The sequence below is a fragment of the Scyliorhinus torazame genome, chromosome 11 (genome assembly GCF_047496885.1).
Source record: "Scyliorhinus torazame isolate Kashiwa2021f chromosome 11, sScyTor2.1, whole genome shotgun sequence".
Classification (NCBI taxonomy): Eukaryota; Metazoa; Chordata; class Chondrichthyes; order Carcharhiniformes; family Scyliorhinidae; genus Scyliorhinus; species Scyliorhinus torazame.
In genome coordinates this window covers 65,303,576-65,328,320 of record NC_092717.1, presented here as the reverse complement: position 1 = coordinate 65,328,320, position 24,745 = coordinate 65,303,576, and the positions used below count along the sequence as shown (strand labels likewise).

Below are 24,745 nucleotides of genomic sequence, written 5' to 3'. Positions count from 1 at the left end.
TTTCTGTCTTTGAGAATGTAGCAGCTTGTGGCTTGTGTGATTTTTAGTTTGCACAATTTTAACCCTTTCACCAGTCCTCGGTTTGCTCATTAAACTTTCCAACCTCTCCGAACGTAGCCATGGTGCTGCTCACTTGAAATTCCATTGAATAAATTCACAAAGAAGCTAGATATTCACGATGAAACCTTGTATTGCCATATTAATCTCTTCTGTTTCTTCCTCTTTGGCAAAATATTGTAGGTTTGAGTTAAGTTAAGAGAAGAATCTTCTTTATTTAAATAAAGAACAAAGTTTAACAAAACAGTAGCAGCAAAGCAAAATAGAAGCAGTGGAACAGGTGTGGACTTGCAAAATTCTGTTACAGACTTGCCCAGAAGCCCACACAAGCTCTCTAAACAGCAGCTATTTAGAATGACTACATAGAATAGAAATAAACTTTTATTGATTCCAATGTAAAATAATTTTTCTCAATATCTTGCAGTTATGGAACAATGGTGTAAACTTGTGGTGTGACCTGAAAGAGTATCAGCGACTTTTTTACGCAGAAGCATTTCAACCTTTTAGACTCAGGAGACAAGCTCAGGTAACATGTGAAATGAATATTATTTCAATAGTTAGCAATAACTTAGAACGGAAGAAGAGAGGGGCTTTTCACAGTAACTTAATTGCAGTGTTAATGTAAGCCTACCTGTGACGATAAGGATTATTATTATGTTCGACTTGAAACATTAACTCTATTTCTCTCTTCACGGATGCTGCCAGACCTGCTGAGTTTCTCCAGCACTTTCTGTTTTTATTCCATTTTGTCTTCCCTATCTTTTCTGAAAGCTTTGTATTGTCGAATAGTAAGGACCCAGCACTCATCATTTTTAATCCACTTTTCTGTTATTACCACAGCATCATATTCCTGTAGGGATATCATGATTGTATTGTAATTCACCGACTACCACGAGGAGTATCATTATATAAGTGAATGTTACAGTCAGGAGACCTTAGACTGACTAGGAAGCTGGAAGAGAAAGGTTGCTTGTGCATGTTAATACTGTTATTCATCTGTTGTTTTGTATATAATTGACCCACAGTTAATGTTAATAAATAGTTTATAGCTTTAGCTACAAGTGTCTATAAATCAGGCCATCCAACAAGAACATTACGTGGTTCCAGGGTTTCCTACTGCAGTAAATTTAGGAGATCAATCAGATTTGCGTAAGGTAACGATGCTCCTAACATTAAATGGTTCCAGGGCTGTTTTGTATTCAAATGAGCAAAAGTATCAGCATGCCACGAGGTCCACAGAGATTTGAGGATTTTGCAGATTGCAAGTATTAACAATAAGGAGTCGTGAAGCCACCAATGAGTCTCAGATTTCATGGTAATGTGGACAGCAACTGGCACGTGTTTAAACAACAATTTAATCTGTTTCCTACTGCAGTAACCTTAGGAGAACAATCAGATTCACGTTAGGTAATGATGCTCCTGACAGCGGCAGGGCTCGAAGCAGTTGCTGTATTTAATACGTTTAAAAGTTGCAAACGATGAAGATAGTAAAAATGTTAACCAAGTAATTCGAAGATTTGATGCACATTGCACCCCCCAGAAAGAATGAAATTTCTGAACATTTACGTGTTTTGATCACGCTTACAGAAGACAGAAGAGTCCATAGATAATTTCATCACTGATTTAAAGTTAAAAGCTAAAGCCTGTAATTTTTCTGCAGTGGAATCTTCCATGATTCGGGACCAGATTGTGCGTGGTGGGAATGAAAATAAGCTGAGGGAACGGTTGCTGAGGGAATCGGAGCTGTCTTTGGTACAAACAGTTAAGATTTTTCAGACTCACAAGCTAGCAGCACAGCATTCTAAAATGTTTTTCTAATGGCAGTGTCATCTTGGAGGAAAGCACTCCAGTTGCCGCCCTTTTTCCAAAAGGCGGGAAACTTCAAAAAAAAGACAAGAAAATTCCTGCAGCTTCTTGCATACCAACAAACAGGTTAATGATCAGGACAAAGTATTTCTGTGTGAAAGATGTGGTAAAAGGCAGACATTAAGACTGTCCAGCGTTTGGCAAGTTTTGTTCTAGATGCAAAGAAAAAAAATTACTTTGCTCAGAATTGTCACTCCAAGCTCAACCCCAGATCAGTCAGCACAGTGACCAGGGACGAAACATCATTGTTTGTGGGAGTAATAATAGAGAAGAAGAATTTTTTGGAGACATTCAAAAATTCTCCAGCACTTAAAAAATTACAAAAAATGTAAAATAAATGCGGTTGATGAAGACAAATGACTGCTACCACGTGAAGTGAATGGTACAGTGGTATAACTGAAGTTAGACACTGGTGCCAAAGCCAATTTAATCAGCATGACTAAATTAAAAAATCTAATCATTCAACCGATTGGAAGAAATCACAAAATATCTCTGAGAGATTATAATAATTCAGGGATTAAATGTTATGGTGCTTGTGATCAGAGTGTGGTGGTGCAGAACATGGGACTGGATTCTCCATTTCAGTGGTTAAGTATCAGCTTGAACGGAGAATTCACGGGCGTTTTGCAATGAAAAATCAGCACCAACCTCTCACCAATTCCAGCACCGGTGAGGGGTTTGCAGCGACGTTGGGTGAAACTCCCGGCTCCCACGCCGAAAAGGGCCGTAGAATGGCCGGGTCCCGGGCCACATATGAAAAATGAAATGAATGAAAGAAAATCGCTTATTGTCACAAGTAGGCTTCAAATGAAGTTACTGTAAAAAGCCTCTCGTCACCACATTCCGGCGCCTGTTCGGGGAGGCTGTTACGGGAATTGAACCGTGCTGCTGGCCTGCCTTGGTCTGCTTTCAAAGCCAGCGATTTAGCCCTGTGCTCCAGCGGTCGTTCTGTACAACTGGCCGTGTGCTGACCCGATACGCCATCCGCAACCCCACAGGCCACCCCCTGGCCATCCCCTCAGCCCTCGCAGAAGTCCCCGCTGGCCAACGGCACGGATCCCGATAGACTGTGGCGGTGCAGGATACAATCTGCAGCCCCACGCTGAGTTCCCGACCACTGAGACAACACATGTCCCGCGTGGTTGGGAACTCGCGTGCGACGCAATGTCGCCATTTCAGAGGGGCAGAGCATGGCTGACCGGCGTCATCAATCCGGCGCCGATCCCAATTTGGGCGTCGGAGTCAATTCACGATCTGATCGATGATTACGATATCGGCAACAGACAACGGAGAATCCCGCCAACAGTTTGTTCTGTCCCGTTCTGTATTGTATCCGAGGGCTTCGATTCATTATTAGGTGATTAGTCCTGTGAAGAATTAGGTCTAGAGCAATTGGTATATAGCATCAACAATGGATTTGATCAACCCTCTGACGATTATCAGCAAATTCAACGATGTGTTCACAGGTTTTGGTACACAACTATTCAGCTACAAGATACAGCTCAAAGAGGATGCAAAACCTGTGATACAGGCACCAAGAAGAGTACCTGCACCTCTTTGGGATCGCCTCAAAAAGTAGCTAGACACAATGACAGAATTAAAAGTAATCAGAAAGATAGAAGAAACTGCCGGTTGGGTCAACTCCATGGTTTGTAGTGGGTAAAGTCTTGGAGGGGATTATAAGAGACATGATTTATAATCATCTAGATAGGAATAATATGATCAGGGATAGTCAGCATGGCTTTGTGAAGGGTAGGTCATGCCTCACAAACCTTATCGAGTTCCTTCAGAAGTTGACTGAACAGGTAGACGAGGGTAGAGCAGTTGATGTGGTGTATATGGATTTCAGCAAAGCGTTTGATAAGGTTCCCCACGGTAGGCTATTGCAGAAAATATGGAGGCTGGGGATTGTGGGTGATTTAGAGATGTGGATCAGAAATTGGCTAGCTGAAAGAAGACAGAGGGTGGTGGTTGATGGGAAATGTTCAGAATGGAGTTCAGTTACAAGTGGAGTACCACAAGGATCTGTTCTGGGGCCGTTGCTGTTTGTCATTTTTATCAATGACTTAGAGGAAGGCGCAGAAGGGTGGGTGAGTAAATTTGCAGACGATACTAAAGTCGGTGGTGTTATCGATAGTGTGGAAGGATGTAGCAGGTTACAGAGGGATATAGATAAGCTGCAGAGCTGGGCTGAGAGGTGGCAAATGGAGTTTAATGTAGAGAAGTGTGAGGTGATTCACTTTGGAAGGAATAACAGGAATACGGAATATTTGGCTAATGGTAAAGTTCTTGAAAGTGTGGATGAGCAGAGGTATCTAGGTGTCCATGTTCATAGATCCATGAAAGTTGCCACCCAGGTTGATAGAGTTGTGAAGAAGGCCTATGGAGTGTTGGCCTTTATTGGTAGAGGGATTGAGTTCCGGAGTCAGGAGGTCATGTTGCAGCTGTACAGAACTCTGGTACGGCCGCATTTGGAGTATTGCGTACAGTTCTGGTCATCGCATTATAGGAAGGACGTGGAGGCTTTGGAGCGGGTGCAGAGGAGATTTACCAGGATGTTGCCTGGTATGGAGGGAAAATCTTATGAGGAAAGGCTGATGGACTTGAGGTTGTTTTCGTTGGAGAGAAGAAGGTTAAGAGGAGACTTAATAAAGGCATACAAAATGATCAGGGGGTTGGATAGGGTGGACAGTGAGAGCCTTCTCCCACGGATGGAAATGGCTGGCACGAGGGGACATAGCTTTAAACTGAGGGGTAATAGATATAGGACAGAGGTCAGAGGTAGGTTCTTTACGCAAAGAATAGTGAGGCCGTGGAATGCCCTACCTGCTACAGTAGTGAACTCGCCAACATTGAGGGCATTTAAAAGTTTATTGGATAAACATATGGATGATAATGGCATAGTGTAGGTTAGATGGATTTTGCAACATTGTGGGCTGAAGGGCCTGTACTGCGCTGTATTGTTCTATGTTCTATGTTTGTTTAAAGAAAAGGAATGGCAATATTCACATATGCATGGATCCTAAAGATCTTAACAAGAATATCAAAAGGGAACATTATCAAACACCAAACCATGAGGAAATCACATCTGAATGGCTGGTGCACAATTCTTTACGAAATAATACTGCACTTTTAATACGCCGTTTGGACAGTGCTGCTTTCTGAGAATGCTGTTTGGCATAATTTCAGCATCAGAAATTTTTCACCGTCCCATGGAGGACATAATCGAAGGCATCGAAGGTGTACGTGGATGATATCGTTGTTTGGGGCTCAACTATAGAAGAGCACAATGCGAGGTTGCTTAAAGTTCTAACAAGCGTCGGAATAAATGGGCTAAAGCTCAACAAGCAAAAGTGGCAATTTGGAGTAACTGTTGGTAACACATTCCGAGGTGATGTGCTCTAACCCGCATGGCATTGAATCAGCCAAGGACAAAATCCACGCAATTCACAACATGCCAAAACCACACGACAAGAAAGCCATCTTAAGAGTGATGAGTGTGATCAATTTTATAGGGAAATTCATTCCAAACCTGTCAGCAAAAACAACACATCTATGTGATCTCCTGCACAAGACAACAGATTTCACTTGGCCTGAGCAACATGAGCAAGAGTGGAAGAAGCTCAAGACTTCACTAACCACCACGCCAGTTGTCACATTTTTTGACCCATCTAAGCAGATTAAAGTGTCAACAGAAACGCCCAAAGTTGGCCCAGGAACAGCTCTTCTGCAACTCTAGCATGACGATTGGAAACCTGTCGCGTATGCATTAGGGCCTGGTTTAACTGCCTAAATAGCTGCCTCTTAAAGAAGACCAAGGCTAGCCAGCAGCACGGTTCAATTCCTGTACCAGCCTCCCCGAATAGGCGCCAGAATGTGGCGACTAGGGGCTTTTCACAGTAACTTCATGGAAGCCTACTTGTGACAATAAGCGATTTTCATTTTCATTTCATGATCCATGACAACAACAGAGCAGAGGTACGTTCAAACCAAAAAAGAATGCCTGGATTTAGTTGTAGACGTGGAGAAATTCCGCAACTAGGTGTATGGGCTTCCAACTTTCACAGTTGAGACAGATCCTAGTCCTTTGGTTAACATCAAGAAAAATCTCAACCAGATGTCTCCACGCATTCAGAGGTTGATGATGACGTTACTAAGCTATGACTTCAATCTCACCTACACGGCAGGCAAATATTTGTTCTTGGCAGATGAATTATCGAGAGCGCCGATACAAAATATTAATAGTGAATTTGCAGCAGATGTGGATCTGCATGTCAATCTTATTTCCACACTACTACCAGTGTCAGATATGAAACTATGTGAGATCCAAGAAGACACCAAGAAGGACCAAACTATTCAAGAAGTGATGAGGAACATCAACTCACACTGGCCAGAGGTCAATGTATGGAATTCTACAAAATAAGATCTGAACTCAGTATCATTAATGGAGTGGTACTTTATTTGAACACAAGAGTTATACCTCAATTTCTTTGTAAGGATAAACTAAAGAGGATACACAATAATAATAACAATCTTTACTGTCACAAGTAGGCTTACATTAACACTGCAATAAAGTTACTGTGAAAAGCCCCGAGTCGCCACATTCCACCGCCTGTTCAGGTACACAGGGGGAGAATTCAAGAATGTCCTTTATCCAGGTCCACGTGGTCGGTTGGAAGTTGTTGGGTTCGTCTCAGCTGGGCTCGTCCTTCAGGAAATGATCGCAGGTCCTTGAACTTGGTTGTTCTGCTACAGTTGGTCGTGCACAGGCTGGTCCCAAAAGAGGCCGATCCCTAGTGCGCAAGGCTTTTTATTCTTCGTCTCTTTCACGCCTTTATTCCAGGTCCAATGGATCGATAGGGTTTTGATCACTCTCATTGATCTTAGCCAATTAGGGGGCGTATACCTCGATGGCTGGGCGGGTCCTAGCCATCATTGTCCCCAGCACGTAGGCGTTTCCAAATAAGGGGGGGTGGCGCCGGTTAGTCTGCTATCGTTGATGGTCCTTAATGCGAATTGCTGCTGTCTTGGGGAAAATGATGACCGATCTTTAATGAACAGGGAGTTTCTCACCAGGTCTGGTTTCTTTGCACCATACACAGAGGCTGTGTACCTGTCTGTGTCCCAAATTGACCACAATTCCCATAGTCCTTTGCAGGTGGCCATTTTAAATGGCTACATTCCGTCCTTTTGATCCTGGTGGATCACAATCTTGATCCCGTAGTCGACCTTATCAAGTCGGCCACTGGTCAGTCAGTTCAGGCCCTACTCTACTCTGTCCTGGAATTCATTGAAAATTTTACCTGATACCTTATCACATACATTCATCAAATCAATTCACTACTAATGGCTATTTTATACCTAAATTAAAGTCATATAAATTAATTTAACTTAAATTCATACTAAACATTTGGTTGCTTATTAAACTTTCTATGCGACACTCATGCTGCGGTTTTTACATAAAAAACATATCTAAACACAAAATCTACAAACTTAAACAGCAGCACCACATTCTTCCTTCTTATCACATTTCATCAGTGCAGAGGCACAAAGGGTCCATTTAGCAGCAGTTGTTACAGTTTTTTAAAATATGTTGTACATTCTTAATAGAGCTCTATTGGATTCCAAAGAAGGGAGCTCGAACTGTGTATATAGGGGGCCGGGAGGCTTTTGCCTTCCATATACGGAGTTTGAATGTGAGGAAAACACTAGAGATTACTGAAATCAGGAGGAGTGTCTCTATTATGTATGATGTGGAGATGCCGGCGTTGGACTGGGGTGAGCACAGTACGAAGTCTTACAACACCAGGTTAAAGTCCAACAGGTTTGTTTCGATGTCACTAGCTTTTGGGAGCGTTGCTCCTTCCTCAGGTGAATGAAGAGGTCTGTTCCAGAAACACATATATAGACAAATTCAAAGATGCCAAACAATGCTTGGAATGCGAGCATTAGCAGGTGATTAAATCTTTACAGATCCAGAGATGGGGTAACCCCAGGTTAAAGAGGTGTGAATTGTGTCAAGCCAGGACAGTTGGTAGGATTTTGCAGGCCAGATGGTGGGGGATGAATGTAATGTGACATGAATCCCAGGTCCCGGTTGAGGCCGCATTCGTGTGCGGAACTTGGCTATAAGTTTCTGCTCGGCGATTCTGCGTTGTCGCGGGTCCTGAAGGCCGCCTTGGAGAACGCTTACCCGGAGATCAGAGGCTGAATGCCCTTGACTGCTGAAGTGTTCCCCGACTGGAAGGGAACATTCCTGCCTGGTGATTGTTGCGCGATGTCCGTTCATTCGTTGTCGCAGCGTCTGCATGGTCTCGCCAATGTACCACGCTTCGGGACATCCTTTCCTGCAGCGTATGAGGTAGACAACGTTGGCCGAGTCGCACGCGTATGTACCGCGTACCTGGTGGGTGGTGTTCTCACGTGTAATAGTGGTATCCATATCGATGATCTGGCACGTTTTGCAGAGATTGCCATGACAGGGTTGTGTGGTGTCGTGGTCACTGTTCTGAAGACTGGGTAGTTTGCTGCAAACAATGGTTCGTTTGAGGTTGTGCGGTTGTTTGAAGGCAAGTAGTGGGGGTGTGGGGATGACCTTGGCAAGATGTTCATCGTCATCAATGACGTGTTGAAGGCTGTGAAGAAGATGACGTAGTTTCTCCGCTCCGGGGAAGTACTGGACGACGAAGGGTATTCTGTCGGTTGTGTCCCATGTTTGTCTTCTGAGGAGGTCGGTCCGGTTTTTCGCTGTGGCGCGTTGGAACTGTCGATCGATGAGTCGAGTGCCATATCCCGTTCGTACGAGGGCATCTTTCAACGTCTGTAGATGTCTGTTTCGCTCCTCCTCGTCTGAGCAGATCCTGTGTATACGGAGCGCTTGTCCATAGGGGATGGCTTCTTTAATGTGTTTAGGGTGGAAGCTGGAGAAGTGGAGCATCATGAGGTTATCCGTGGGTTTGCGGTAAAGCGAAGTGCTGAGGTGACCGTCCTTGATGGAGACGAGTGTGTCCAAGAATGCAACTGATTTTGGAGAGTAGTCCAACCATCAGACTCACCATGGACTACTCTCCAAAATCAGTTGCATTCTTGGACACACTCGTGTCCTTGACTGGTCCTACTCTTTCCCTAGTCATTCGCTTATTCCTGACATACCTATAGAAAGCTTTTGGGTTTTCCTTGATCCTTCCTGCCAAATACTTCTCATGTCCCCTCCTTGCTCGTCTTAGCTCTCTCTTTAGATCCTTCCTCGCTACCTTGTAACTATCCATCGCCCCAACCGAAACTTCACACTTCATCTTCACATAGGCCTCCTTCTTCCTCTTAACAAGAGATTCCACTTCCTTGGTAAACCACGGTTCCCTCGCTCGACGCCTTCCTCCCTGTCTGACCGGTACATACTTATCAAGAACACACAGTAGCTGATCCTTGAACAAGCCCCACTTATCCAGTGTGCCGAACACTTGCAGCCTACTTCTCCACCTTATCCCCCCCAAGTCACGTCTAATGGCATCATAATTGCCCTTCCCCCAGCTATAACTCTTGCCCTGCGGTGTATACTTATCCCTTTCCATCATTAACGTAAACGTCACCGAATTGCGGTCACTGTCCCCAAAGTGCTCTCCTACCTCCAAATCCAACACCTGGCCTGGTTCATTACCCAAAACCAAATCCAACGTGGCCTCGCCTCTTGTTGGCCTGTCAACATATTGTTTCAGGAAACCCTCCTGCACACACTGTACAAAAAACGACCCATCTATCTTTCTTTGTTCTTTGTACACTAAGTAACCTGTATGCTGTTCTTTTAACACCCAGAAGACTTAACAAACCTCTAAACAGAAGCACATCAGAGTTTACATTCAATACTGAAAACATTTATAATTCTGAATTCCCCAATTGATTAAGAAATAGTCCTTCATGGCAGAGAGATCAACAATACAGCTGCTTTGGCTGACTTCAGCTGCAACACACTGAAAAACGAAACCAAAAAGACAGACACGCCCAAGCTTTTCTCAAAGTGAAGCTAAAAAGCAGAACCAGAGCTCAGCTCCATCCACCTTCTGACATCACTGCAGTAACATGAGCAGCCAAACATTTCTTAATGACATTCTCATGACAGCAGGCGTTGGAAAGGAGTCGGGGTGACCAATCACATAAGCTATGGCTGCTAGTTCGGCTGCCTGCGAACCCAAGTGGCCGGGTAATTTTAAAGATATCTCTTCTAGTAGGCGTCCCTGTGAGTCCTCCATATAATATGTGTCTCACCATTTACACGTGGTTGTAACGATTTGGGAACAAAGGGTCCTGTGGGTTGTGTGGCTGTGATTATCTGGCATTCGTGTGGGGTTCCTGCGTATTGTAAATTGTCTGCTAAGAATGTGTGGGTCTTGGTGCGTTTCACAGAAATATCCCTGCCTTGTAATAAGAGTGTCCAGCGAGCTGCTCTGATCTGACTAACTGAACCATCCTTTAGTTTGCTGTCTAACAACAGTTGGGTGGGGGGGGTGCTTGTTTAATATCGTGACTGGGCTGAGGCCTGTAATGTAGGCAAAGTACTGGACTGCCCAGAAGACTGAAAGCAAGTGTTGTTCACAGGCAGAAAATCCTTGTTCTACGGGGTCTAAAACTCTAGAGGCATACCGGTCCTAATCGATCGTGGCGTTCCTGTAGGAGCACTGCTGAGAGGGTTCGGTCAGTGGTTGCTACCTCTATGGCATAGGGCAAGTCGCAGTCGGGGACTTGTAAAGCGGGAGCTGAACCTGGGACGCGTTTTAAATCGTCTATGGCATTTTTCAGAAACTCTGAGAGCGGGGCGGTCTTGGTGGCAAAACTATCTATATAATTTCTACAGTGTCCCACTGAACCTAGAAATGAGCGGAGACACTTACATTACAGGGCAGGGGCAATTTCACAATGGAGTCAATTCGTTTTTGTTCAATTTCGCGTTTGCCGTGGGTAATAACAGTGTCTAAGTAAAGTACTTTTTTCCTCTATCTGTGCCTTTTTGGGGTTTACCTTACATCCGATGGACTAGAGCAGGGTTAGTAATTCGGCCAATAGAGCCACGTGCTCTTCCCTGGGATCGGTTTGCAGGAGCAGGTCGTCTACATACTGAATGAGGCATTCGGGGCGGGAGAATTTGGAAAGACCTAGCTGATTTCGGCGGCAGCGGTGCGCAGGGGCCTTCTGGGAGGTGAGTAGTGAGTTTAAAAACCTTACCTTTACAGGAGCAGCCCTTTGGATTTCGGCGGCAGCGGTGCGCAGGGGCCTTCTGGGAGGTGAGTAGTGAGTTTAAAAACCTTACCTTTACAGGAGCAGCCCTTTGGATTTCGGCGGCAGCGGTGCGCAGGGGCCTTCTGGGAGGTGAGTAGTGAGTTTAAAAACCTTACCTTTACAGGAGCAGCCCTTTGGATTTCGGCGGCAGCGGTGCGCAGGGGCCTTCTGGGAGGTGAGTAGTGAGTTTAAAAACCTTACCTTTACAGGAGCAGCCCTTTGGATTTCGGCGGCAGCGGTGCGCAGGGGCCTTCTTGGAGGTGAGTAGTGAGTTTAAAAACCTTACCTTTACAGGAGCAGCCCTTTGGATTTCGGCGGCAGCGGTGCGCAGGGGCCTTCTGGGAGGTGAGTAGTGAGTTTAAAAGCTCTTACCTTTACAGGAGCAGCCCTTTGGATTTCGGCGGCAGCGGTGCGCAGGGGCCTTCTTGGAGGTGAGTAGTGAGTTTAAAAACCTTACCTTTACAGGAGCAGCCCTTTGGATTTCGGCGGCAGCGGTGCGCAGGGGCCTTCTTGGAGGTGAGTAGTGAGTTTAAAAGCTCTTACCTTTACAGGAGCAGCCCTTTGGATTTCGGCGGCAGCGGTGCGCAGGGGCCTTCTTGGAGGTGAGTAGTGAGTTTAAAAACCTTACCTTTACAGGAGCAGCCCTTTGGATTTCGGCGGCAGCGGTGCGCAGGGGCCTTCTTGGAGGTGAGTAGTGAGTTTAAAAACCTTACCTTTACAGGAGCAGCCCTTTGGATTTCGGCGGCAGCGGTGCGCAGGGGCCTTCTTGGAGGTGAGTAGTGAGTTTAAAAACCTTACCTTTACAGGAGCAGCCCTTTGGATTTCGGCGGGAACCGGAAGTTCGACCTCTGGCAAGTCCCCCCCCCCCCCCCCCAATAAATTCTGGTGGAGAGGAAACCCGAGACACTACACGTGTAGTGTCTCCCACCCACCCTCCTCCTCTAACCTAATAATAAGACCCATTGGTGTAAGGTAAGTGCCATATTATATTATATATTATTAGCATTGTGCAGGCCAAGGATTGGAGGTGGAGGAGCAGTCTCTGTCAGCGAGAGAACCTGAGAACATCTCAGAAGGTAAGCAAGTGATTTTTACTTTTATACCTTTTTTCAAATTGTGTGTGTCGGGGGGGAAACTGAAGTGACATCACAGAAAAGCTGTGACCTGAGTGGCTGGTTGGGATTCTAACCTAAATTTTTTTGACTATTTGGGAACTAATTAAACATAATAACTTAATTATAATTTAGAGGATATCTAAGCCAGAGATCGGAGGATATTATAGTTAGCTATCGCATTTCTATTAGAAATCTAGTGCTAGGAAACAGATAGTTGACAGTAACTTTGTAATTTTAAAAAAAAAAAGTATTTATAAAAAAAAAAAGACAAATTTTAATTTTAATTAATTGACGCAATGTCAGTTAGAGGGGTGCTGTGCTCTTACTGTGAGATGTGGCAGGTCCGGGAGGCTTCCAGCGTCCTGGATGGCTTCATCTGCAGAAAGTGCACCCAACTGCAGCTCCTCACAGACCGCATGGTTCGGTTGGAGCAGCAATTGGATGCACTTAGGAGCATGCAGGTGGCGGAAAGCGTCATAGATCGCAGTTATGTAAGTGTGGTCACACCCAAGGTGCAGGCAGAGAAATGGGTGACCACCAGAAAGGGCAGGCAGTCAGTGCAGGAATCCCCTGTGGTTGTCCCCCTCTCGAACAGATATACCCCTTTGGATACTGTCGGGGGGGATAGCCTATCAGGGGAAAACAGCAGCAGCCAGAGCAGTGGCACCACGGCTGGCTCTGATGTTCAGAAGGGAGGGTCAAAGCGCAGAAGAGTAATAGTTATAGGGGACTCTATAGTCAGGGGAACAGATAGGCGCTTCTGTGGACGTGAAAGAGACTCCAGGATGGTATGTTGCCTCCCTGGTGCCAGGGTCCAGGATGTCTCCGAACGGGTAGAGGGAATCCTGAAGGGGGAGGGCAAACAGGTAGAGGTCGTTGTACATATTGGTACTAACGACATAGGCAGGAAGGGGCATGAGGTCCTGCAGCAGGAGTTCAGGGAGCTAGGCAGAAAGTTAAAAGACAGGACCTCGAGGGTTGTAATCTCGGGATTACTCCCTGTGCCACGTGCCAGTGAGGCTAGAAATAGGAAGATAGAGCAGACAAACACGTGGCTAAACAGCTGGTGTAGGAGGGAGGGTTTCTGTTATCTGGACCACTGGGAGCTCTTCCGGGGCAGGTGTGACCTGTATAAGATGGACGGGTTGCATCTAAACCGGAGAGGCATAAATATCCTGGCCGCGAGATTTGCTAGTGTCACACGGGAGGGTTTAAACTAGTATGGCAGGGGGGTGGGCACGGGAGCAATAGGTCAGAAGGTGAGAGCGTTGAGGGAGAACTAGGGAATATGGACAGTGTGGCTCTGAGGCAGAGCAGACAGGGAGAAGTTGCTGAACACAGCGGGTCTGGTGGCCTGAAGTGCATATGTTTTAATGCAAGGAGCATTACGGGTAAGGCAGATGAACTTAGAGCTTGGATTACTACTTGGAACTATGATGTTGTTGCCATTACAGAGACCTGGTTGAGGGAAGGGCAGGATTGGCAGCTAAACGTTCCAGGATTTAGATGTTTCAGGCGGGATAGAGGGGGATGTAAAAGGGGAGGCGGAGTTGCGCTACTTGTTCAGGAGAGTATCACAGCTATACAGCGAGAGGACACCTCAGAGGGCAGTGAGGCTATATGGGTAGAGATCAGGAATAAGAAGGGTGCAGTCACAATGTTGGGGGTATACTACAGGCCTCCCAACAGCCAGTGGGAGATAGAGGAGCAGATAGGTAGACAGATTTTGGAAAAGAGTAAAAACAACAGGGTTGTGGTGATGGGAGACTTCAACTTCCCCAATATTGACTGGGACTCACTTAGTGCCAGGGGCTTAGACGGGGCAGAGTTTGTAAGGAGCATCCAGGAGGGCTTCTTAAAACAATATGTAAACAGTCCAACTAGGGAAGAGGCGGTACTGGACCTGGTATTGGGGAATGAGCCCGGCCAGGTGGTAGATGTTTCAGTAGGGGAGCATTTCGGTAACAGTGACCACAATTCAGTAAGTTTTAAAGTACTGGTGGACAAGGATAAGAGTGGTCCGAGGATGAATGTGCTAAATTGGGGGAAGGCTAATTATAACAATATTAGGCGGGAACTGAAGAACATAGATTGGGGGCGGATGTTTGAGGGCAAATCAACATCTGACATGTGGGAGGCTTTCAAGTGTCAGTTGATAGGAATACAGGACAGGCATGTTCCTGTGAGGAAGAAAGATAAATACGGCAATTTTCGGGAACCTTGGATGACGAATGATATTGTAGGCCTCGTCAAAAAGAAAAAGGAGGCATTTGTCAGGGCTAAAAGGCTGGGAACAGACGAAGCCTGTGTGGCATATAAGGAAAGTAGGAAGGAACTTAAGCAGGGAGTCAGGAGGGCTAGAAGGGGTCATGAAAAGTCATTGGCAAATAGGGTTAAGGAAAATCCCAAGGCTTTTTACACTTACATAAAAAGCAAGAGGGTAGCCAGGGAAAGGGTTGGCCCACTGAAGGATAGGCAAGGGAATCTATGTGTGGAGCCAGAGGAAATGGGCGAGGTACTAAATGAATACTTTGCATCAGTATTCACCAAAGAGAAGGAATTGGTAGATGTTGAGTCTGGAGAAGGGGGTGTAGATAGCCTGGGTCACATTGTGATCCAAAAAGACGAGGTGTTGGGTGTCTTAAAAAATATTAAGGTAGATAAGTCCCCAGGGCCGGATGGGATCTACCCCAGAATACTGAAGGAGGCTGGAGAGGAAATTGCTGAGGCCTTGACAGAAATCTTTGGATCCTCGCTGTCTTCAGGGGATGTCTCGGAGGACTGGAGAATAGCCAATGTTGTTCCTCTGTTTAAGAAGGGTGGCAGGGATAATCCCGGGAACTACAGGCCGGTGAGCCTTACTTCAGTGGTAGGGAAATTACTGGAGAGAATTCTTCGAGACAGGATCTACTCCCATTTGGAAGCAAATGGACGTATTAGTGAGAGGCAGCACGGTTTTGTGAAGGGGAGGTTGTGTCTCACTAACTTGATAGAGTTTTTCGAGGAGGTCACTAAGATGATTGATGCAGGTAGGGCAGTAGATGTTGTCTATATGGACTTCAGTAAGGCCTTTGACAAGGTCCCTCATGGTAGACTAGTACAAAAGGTGAAGTCACACGGGATCAGGGGTGAACTGGCAAGGTGGATACAGAACTGGCTAGGCCATAGAAGGCAGAGGGTAGCAATGGAGGGATGCTTTTCTAATTGGAGGGCTGTGACCAGTGGTGTTCCACAGGGATCAGTGCTGGGACCTTTGCTCTTTGTAGTATATATAAATGATTTGGAGGAAAATGTAACTGGTCTGATTAGTAAGTTTGCAGACGACACAAAGGTTGGTGGAATTGCGGATAGCGATGAGGACTGTCTGAGGATACAGCAGGATTTAGATTGTCTGGAGACTTGGGCGGAGAGATGGCAGATGGAGTTTAACCTGGACAAATGTGAGGTAATGCATTTTGGAAGGGCTAATGCAGGTAGGGAATATACAGTGAATGGTAGAACCCTCAAGAGTATTGAAAGTCAAAGAGATCTAGGAGTACAGGTCCACAGATCACTGAAAGGGGCTACACAGGTGGAGAAGGTAGTCAAGAAGGCATACGGCATGCTTGCCTTCATTGGCCGGGGCATTGAGTATAAGAATTGGCAAGTCATGTTGCAGCTGTATAGAACCTTAGTTAGGCCACACTTGGAGTATAGTGTTCAATTCTGGTCGCCACACTACCAGAAGGATGTGGAGGCTTTAGAGAGGGTGCAGAAGAGATTTACCAGAATGTTGCCTGGTATGGAGGGCATAAGCTATGAGGAGCGATTGAATAAACTCGGTTTGTTCTCACTGGAACGAAGGAGGTTGAGGGGCGACCTGATAGAGGTATACAAAATTATGAGGGGCATAGACAGAGTGGATAGTCAGAGGCTTTTCCCCAGGGTAGAGGGGTCAATTACTAGGGGGCATAGGTTTAAGGTGAGAGGGGCAAAGTTTAGAGTAGATGTACGAGGCAAGTTTTTTACGCAGAGGGTAGTGGGTGCCTGGAACTCACTACCGGAGGAGGTAGTGGAGGCAGGGACGATAGGGATATTTAAGGGGCATCTTGACAAATATATGAATAGGATGGGAATAGAAGGATACGGACCCAGGAAGTGTAGAAGATTGTAGTTTAGTCGGGCAGTATGGTCGGCAGGGGCTTGGAGGGCCGAAGGGCCTGTTCCTGTGCTGTACATTTCTTTGTTCTTTGTTGTTCTTTGTCTGGAAAATGGAGGGGGAATTATGGAAGCTTTGGGGGAGACATGTCCACGTGCACTGTTGGCCTTGAAAAGTGAATGCAAATTTATACTGGCAAGCCTGATCTAGGGGAATGGACCAAAATCCATTGCTGATATCCAACACGGTGAAATACTTTGCTTGCACTCCCTGCTTAAGCATGGTCGCGGGACGCGTAGCAACGGTGGGAGCTGTTAAAGGGGTAACTTTGTATAGTTTGCGGTAGTCAATGGTGAGTCGCCATGAACCGCCTGGTTTCTTTATGGGCCAAATCGGGGCATTATTAGTGGAAGCTACGGGTCGAATCATTCCTTGTTTTAACAGACTGGTAATTACCTTTAAAATTTCACCTTCAGCCTGCTGTGGAAATCCATACTGTTTCTGTGGTTTGGGGTCGGGCCCTGAGATCATAATAGTACCTGGAAACTGCCCATAGTCGTGCTGGTGTTGGGCAAACGCACCTTTGTGTGTGGCTAATACCTGTTTAATGGTGGCGTCTGTGCTAATTGCCGAACGGTTAAACCAATAGTCCCCATGAGCAAATCCTGTTTTTGTAATCTCCTACTGAGAGCGTGGCGGGGACTCGAGCTGTCTTGGACATTCGCCAGACACATTTGTTTCCGGGGTCGAAGGAGAGGTTATGGGAGTTCATGAAATCTATCCCTAGGATGTGTTCTGCAGTCGGGGGTAGGTCCACTAAAACAATGGGGTGGATAGTGGCTACGTTTCCTATTTGGACGCGTATAGAGGCTGTGATGTATCCCTCTTGCATGTGGCCTGTGAATCCACTGAGTGTAATGGTATAAGTGGTTGGCCATGGTGTTTCTTGGAACAGGTTTGAGGAGTTTAGTGTGGTTCGGGATCCTCCTGTGTCCCAAAAAAATCAACTGCTTGCCCCCGGACTGCCTGTGACTACCCGTCTTCCAATGTAATCCCAGCGTGTGTCACAGACCCATGTTGGAGACGCTGGACACCGTCAATCTAGGGAGTTATAAGCGAGGTTATCTGATTGGGTGTTTACGTTATGCATGGGGCTAATGTAGCCTTTTGGCTGGCGATCGTGGTCTAGCCTATTGTTTCTGGGTGGGGGGTTGGGCTGTTGGGGTCGTTGATTGTGTGTGGGGTTTTGTCTGTAATCGCGGGTGAAATGTCCTACTTGTCCACAATTGTAACTTGAACCTCGTGGTGCGTGGGCTCGGCCTTGTGCTCTGGAGTGCTGCTCCCTTTGCTATGGTTTCCTGGGATATTGGACTTCTCTACCCTTGTTTATCCATGCGAGTCCCTGGCTAGTTCTAACTGGGTACATTGTAGCTTCTACTCCGTCCGGATCCATCTGATCCTGAAGTGACTGTTCCCATGCCCTAGATAGACATCTAAGTACCCAAATCTCATTGTGTGTGGTATCTGCCGGGTCATAGTTTGCGCAAGCCCTTTTACCTGCTTCTGTGGCATGCAAAACTAAAGTACAGGACCATTTAGTGGTTTCATCCTCATCGAGGTGAGCGCGGTTTAAATTTCCGTATGCTGCCTTGAAATGTATCCAGAGGCGACCGGCAAAGGCGGTCGGATGTTCCCCTTTCTTTTGCCTGCATTTGTTCAAACCCTCTACTGGATTCCCTTTGTTGTATCCCATTGCAGTCAATATTGTGGCCTTCATTTCCTCTAGGGTTCCTCCTCCTACGTTTTGGGGTTCTGGCAAAGCTGACCATATGGATTGGCTGAGACTCATCACAATCAATTTTACTTCCGCACTCTCATCTAACCCGTTCATGACCTTTTGCTGGCGCATTTCCTCGAAGAAGCTATGTGGGTCTGTGGTGGGCTGAAATGGAATAATTTTACCGCAAGCGTCCCTTAACTGGGTTACTGAAAGTGGGGTGGTGTAGGTGATATCTGGACCTGCTTGGTCTCTAATCCTTCTCTCTGTGGTTATCGGATTCATGGATGTCGGGGCAGGGGTGGGGGTTTGTGCGACCTATGCAGCCGGTGGTGCCGGTGCCTTTCTTTTTGGGATGCGTGGTGGCTGCTTTTGGCTTCCCGTTCCTTTAACATACATTTGCGCGCTTTCAGTTAACTCTTCCCAATCTGCCATCTCTTCCTCATCTGTCTCGTCTGTCCCGAAGACACACTTAAAACCATTCTGAATTGAAAGTAATGACTGGAGCTTACCTATCTTCTGCTGGCATTTAACTTGGTCAACGGTGCTCTGACTTTGTTCTTTAGTGGACTGGTGGAGTGCTCTTAAAGCTGCCTGTAAATCGGTGCATTTCTTTGTTAATTGGGTGACCTGGTGTTCAGTCTCCTCTCTTACCAAGACTGTGCGCTGTGTGTCTTGATAGGCCTTGCCGTACTGGGTTTGGAAGCTGCTAAAGTGTACTCTGCAAGACTGGTGAGCGCGTTTAACATCGGCGATTTCCCTGTCTTTGGCGGCTAACCTCTCCCGGAGTTCCTCAATAATGTTCTCACTTTCTTTACTGTTTCCCTCATTCTCTTCCTCCTTCTCTACTAACTGTCTGAGGAGCATCTTAACGACCTCCTCGGTGCCTCACAACTGTGCCAAGCAGCACACTATTGCCATTGGCTTTCTGAACTTTGTGGCATTCTTCTTGTATACCTTGCATGAATTCCCCTACCAAGTCTGTCCTATCTTCCCTGGACCTGACTCAGTATTTGCACAAAAAATCGACCATGCTTTGACTTTAAATACTTTCTCAACATATCCTCCCATACGGGGCACTGCGACCTTGGGTTGCTGCTGTGGATTCATCATTCTCTCTGTCATCTGCGCTGCCATCTCTTCTCTTAATTTTTACTTTTAATTTGGAACTGGGGGGAGGGGAATAAGGAGTCGATCGAACAACGGGTACGGCTTACGGCTATATTGCGGTTCACAATCCCTCTGGGTTTGCATGCAAGTCTGACAAATTTACCTTGCAACCTGTTAGTTGCGCATGCGGTTTAGTGCACACTTCCGAATTTTGTTATTTGGTCGATATGAAACTTACTCTTGTGGTTCGTTCTCTTTCCACAATTTAATTCAAAGTTGTGAGATCCCTCTGAGTAACAGAGTCTCTTCTAATCGAGATCCCATCAGAGTCGTCAATAAATGTTGCCTTTTTACCCTTGAGGTGAACCACAAGTTGTTTCTTATATTGACCAAATGACCACACAACCAGTATGTTAGCTCAAAAACACAGTTTATTAACAATACAGGACTTGTATCTCTATGCAATAATACACGTGGCTCCGTACTAAACTACACCTAACAACTAAGATGACCTTTATTTAACTTTGAGTAACTGACACTGTGCGAGATAAGGCCTTTATCCGGGACCATGTGGTCGGTTGGAAGTTGTTGCGTTCGTCTCAGCTGGGCTCGTCCTTCAGGAAATGGTCGCAGTTCCTTGAACTTGGTTGTTCTGCTACAGTTTGTCGCGCACAGGCTGGTCCCAAAAGAGGCCGATCCCCAGTGCGCAGGGCTTTTTATCCTTCTTCTCTTTCGCGCCCTTTTGGTCGGTCCTTGCTCCAGGTCCAATGGATCGACAGGATTTCAATCACCCTCATTGATCTTAGCCAATTAGGGGGCAGATACCTCGATGGCTGTGCGGGTCCTAGCTGTTGTGATATGCTGCTTCGGATAACACAGGCTGCTACTTGATGCAGTCTTAACTAAAGGATGCTCCACACTCTGAAATGAGTTCAACGTGTTTATTGAACTATTAACGCAGTTCGCAAATGAGTTCAACTCTCTGCTAATCTAACTGTAGTAACTCAGTCTAACTGTCCCAGCTTGCTCTCAGCCACGTGCTGGGGTGTGATGCTGCTGATCAACCCTGTCTAACTCTCCAGATGTCTGTCTGTGGAAAGAGGCAGGGTGTGAGTGCCTCCTCCCTTTTATAGTCATGCCCCTTCGTGGTGTCCACCTCTGAGTGTCCATTGGTTGTGTCCTATTCTGAGTGTTCATTGAACAGAGAACATAGAACATACAGTGCAGAAGGAGGCCATTCGGCCCATCGAGTCTGCACCGACCCACTTAAGCCCTCACTTCCACCCTATCCCCGTAACCCAGTAACCTCTCCTCACCTTTTTGATCACTAAGGGCAATATGCCACGGCCAATCCACCTAACTTGCACGTCTTTGGACTGTGGGAGGAAACCGGAGCACCCGAAGGAAACCCATGCAGACACGGGGAGAACGTGCAGACTCCGTACAGACAGTGACCCAGCGGGGAATCAAACCTGGGACCCTGGTGCTGTGAAGCCACAGTGCTATCCAGCTATCCATTTGTGCTACCGTGCTGCCCGCGAACAACATTGCATGTTTGCATATCATGACATCTCTCCCTTTTTTTTTAAAGATGTATATACATGTATGTGTCTGTCTAATGTGACTGACTGAGGAATACAGAACAGAACAAACAAAACAAATACTCATAAGTCCAGTCTCTGAGACTTGCATCTGATCCTCGTCGACCGCCGGAGAGGTGGTGGAGGGGATGACGGTGTCTTGACATGCGAGTGGGAGGCACGACTGGTGGCCTCGTTGTTCGAGGTGTCTGGAGGTGGCAATTCGACATGTGGAAATGGAGGGGAAAGTGGTTGTGGGCAGGAACTTTTCACAGTGCCCTTTGATTCCTTCGCATAATGGAGCCATCAGCCATACGTATGACATAAGATCTGGGAGCGGCCTGTCGAACAACGACAGCCGGAGCAGACCACCCACCATCCGGTATCTTGATCCTGACCGTGTCTGCCAGGGATAGCACGTCATAGCCCTGCTTCTGGCTGTCGCGAAGCTGCTGCATCTTCTGCCGCACCGGGAGGTGATCAAGGTTGGGCAGGTGTATGGCTGGAAGCGTCGTCCGCAGGTCCCTATTCATTAGCAGTTGAGCTGGCGACATGCCAGTGGACAAGGTAGTTGCCCAGTATGCAAGTAGTGCAAGGTGTATGTCGGAAGCGGAGTCCGAGGCCTTGCGGATGAGCTGCTTAACAATGTGCACCCCTTTTTCGACTTTGCCATTGGACTGGATAGTGCGGACTCGAGGTGACATGCCTGAAATTGTAGCTCTTGACAAACGTGGACCATTCTCGACTCTGGAAGCACAGGCTGTTGTCGCTCATGATGGTGTTCGGGATGCCATGCCGTGAGAATGTCTCTTTACGCGCTTTGATGACGGTCCATGAGGTGAGGCCTGGCAGCTTCAGCACCTCGGGATAGTTCGAAAAGTAATCGATGATTAAGATATAGTCACGACCATTCGCGTGGAATAGGTCAATGCCAACTTTGGACCACGGAGAGGTCTTTAGGTCATGTGGTTGGAGCGCCTCCTTGCTCTGCGCTGGTTGGAACCTCTGACAGGTTTCGCAGTTCAGGACCATGTCCATGATGTCCTGGTTGATGCCGGGCCAGTAGACAGCTTGCCGGGCCCTGCATCTGCACTTTTCTACGCCCAGGTGTCCCTCATGAATCTGCCGCAGCACCATGCTCCGGAGACGTAGCGGGATGACTATTCTGTCCAGCTTGAGCAGGATGCCGTCGATCAGTGTCAAGTCGTCCTTGACGTTGTAGAATTGAGGGCATTGCCCTTTCTGCCAGCCATTGCTGAGGTTGCGGATGACTTGCTGCAACAGGGGGTCTTTGGCCGTCTCTTCTCGGATGAGAACGATCTTCTCATCTGTTGCCGGGAGAGTGCTTGCACACAGTTGTACCTGCAATGTGCTGGATGATCTCCAGTGGTTCACTGGGTGAGTTGACGGAGCGGGACAATGCATCGGCGATGATGAGCTCCTTGCCAGATGTGTACACCAAATTGAAATCAAACCTCCGGAGTTTGAACAGAATTCTCTGCAAACGAGGCGTCATGTCGCTCAGGTCCTTTTGGATGATGTGGACCAGAGGCCTATGATCTGTCTCAACAGTAAATGTTGGCAAGCCGTAGACATAATCATGAAATTTGAGGATGCCGGTGAGAAGACCCAAGCACTCCTTCTCAATCTGTGCATATCTGGTTTCAGTGGGTGTCATTGCCCGTGACGCGTATGCTACGGTGCCCAGGATGACGTGTCATCTCTTTGAAGCCACACCGCCCCAATGCCATCCTGACTCGCATCTGTGGATATCTTAGTCTCTCGGTCTGGGTCAAAGAATGCAAGGACGGGTGCAGTGGTGAGCTTGGCTTTCAGCTCCAGCCACTCTGTTCGGTGCTCCGCCTTCCACTCAAAGGCGGTTGTTTTTTTCGCCAGGTTGCGTAGGGCCGTGGTGTGTGTGGCCAAATTCGGGATGAACTTGCCAAGGAAATTGACCATTCCCAGGAAGCGCAGTACTGCCTTCCTGTCCTCGGGGACTTTCATTGCCTCGATGGCTTTAATTTTGTCTGTGTCCGGGCGCACACCATGTTGCAAAATCTGATCGCCCAGGAACTTCAGCGTGGATGTCCCAAAACAGCACTTGGGCCTGTTTAGCTTGAGGCCATGTTCATGTATGCGTCGGAATACTTTCTTGAGTCGTGACACATGTTCCTCTGGGGTTGTGGACCAGATTATGATATCGTCAACGTGGACAAGAACCCCTCCATCATCTGTTCCATGATGCGATGGAAAATCTCTGATGCTGAGATGATGCCAAATGGCATTCGGTAGCAGCAGAATCTGCCAAAAGGCGTGTTGAAGATGCAGAGCCTTCTGCTGGATTCTTCAAGTTGGATTTTCCAAAATCATTGGGATGCGTCCAATTTTGTGAAGAAGCGCGCGTGTGCCATCTCACTCGTGATTTCTTCCCTCTTCGGGATGGGGAAATGTTCCCGCATAATGTTTTTGTTTAGATCCTTGGGGTCAATGCAGATGCGTCGGTCGCCCGAAGGCTTCTTTAGGCACACCATTGAGCTGACCCAGTCGGTTGGTTCAGTGACCTTGGGGAAGATGCCTTTTTGTTGTAGACTCGTGAGCTCTGCCTTCAGGCGCTCTCTCAGTGGAGCAGAGACTCGCCGTGGTGCGTGGACCACTGACTTGACCACAGTAGAGTCTTGTACTCGTACGGCAGCGTGCCCATCCCGCTAAATACATCTGGATACTGGGTTAGGATGTCGTCGATGCTGGCCTGAAGATCCGAATAGGACGGCGTCGTGGAACCCTTTGAATGAGGCTCAGTTGCTTGCAGGCGTGCGCACCTAGCAGGCACGCCCTGTCTGGTTTAACAATCTCGAAGTGTAAGCTTGCTTGTGTGTGTCGGCTGGACACCTGCAGATGGCAGAACCCCAGTGCCTTGATTGTGTTTCCATTGTAGTCCAGGAGTTTGCAGGCAGCTGGAAGGATTGTGGAGCGCTTCTTGATTCTCTTGAAGTCCACCTGCGAAATCGGGTTGGTGGAGGCGCCTGTGTCCAGTTTGAACTGGATGGGGCAGTGGTTGACCTTCATCACTGCATGCCATTCATCCTCGGAATTCACGGCCAGGATTGATTGGACTCGCGATGTGTCCGGTGTGGCATATTCACACTTCGTAATAATGCTCACTCGGTAAGTATTATCCAGGTATTCATCATCTGGATCCATCGCACTGCCTGGATCAGAGTCATGCATTCGGTGTTGCACACTTCTGATGCGCCGCTGTCGGAATTGGGAGTGCTGGCTCCTGACTGGTGGTGCAGATCTGCACAGGGCTGCATAGTGGTTTGGTTTCCCACAGTTTTAACAGCGTTTGCCTCTTGCAGGGCAGATTTTTTAAAAATGGGCGGTGCCGCAGTTCGCACACGTCATGACATCGGCACTCAGTGCGTCGTTGCGCATGCGTCGTGCGGTTCTCGGACGTCTGCACCTGCGCAGTTTGTGTTCCCGATCGTATTGCGCATGCGTCGGGCCCCGGGAAGAGCACGCGAAATGGCCGCTTTCGTCAATGTGGAGGCGCTGCATCCGGGAGATGGCCTGAACACTCTCCACCTCATGGGAGGCTTGTTTTTCACTTTCTGCCGTTTTGTACTGTGAATAGCGATTTTTAGAGTGCTCGTGCACAGTACATGTTTCAATCGCGACTGGCAGAGTCATGTGCTTGATTTTCAACAATTGCTCTCACAGAAGATCAGAGGGGACTTCAGAAACGATATGGTCTCTAATCATGGAGTCAGTGATATCACCGAAGTTGCAGGATTGCGCTAGAAGTCTAAGGTTAGTTAGATAGGAGTTGAAG

General features: G+C 47.2%; 1 protein-coding gene across 2 annotated transcripts in view; it reads left to right on the top strand.

Moving 5' to 3' along the window:
- Positions 1-24,745, top strand: part of LOC140385316 (regulator of G-protein signaling 22-like) — a 689,200-nt gene that overhangs the window by 557,909 nt on the left and 106,546 nt on the right. For both annotated transcript variants that reach the window (XM_072467373.1, XM_072467374.1), the window contains one exon: positions 482-583. In XM_072467373.1, coding sequence (XP_072323474.1) covers positions 482-583 — 102 coding nt within the window. The remainder of the gene's footprint in view (positions 1-481; positions 584-24,745) is intronic.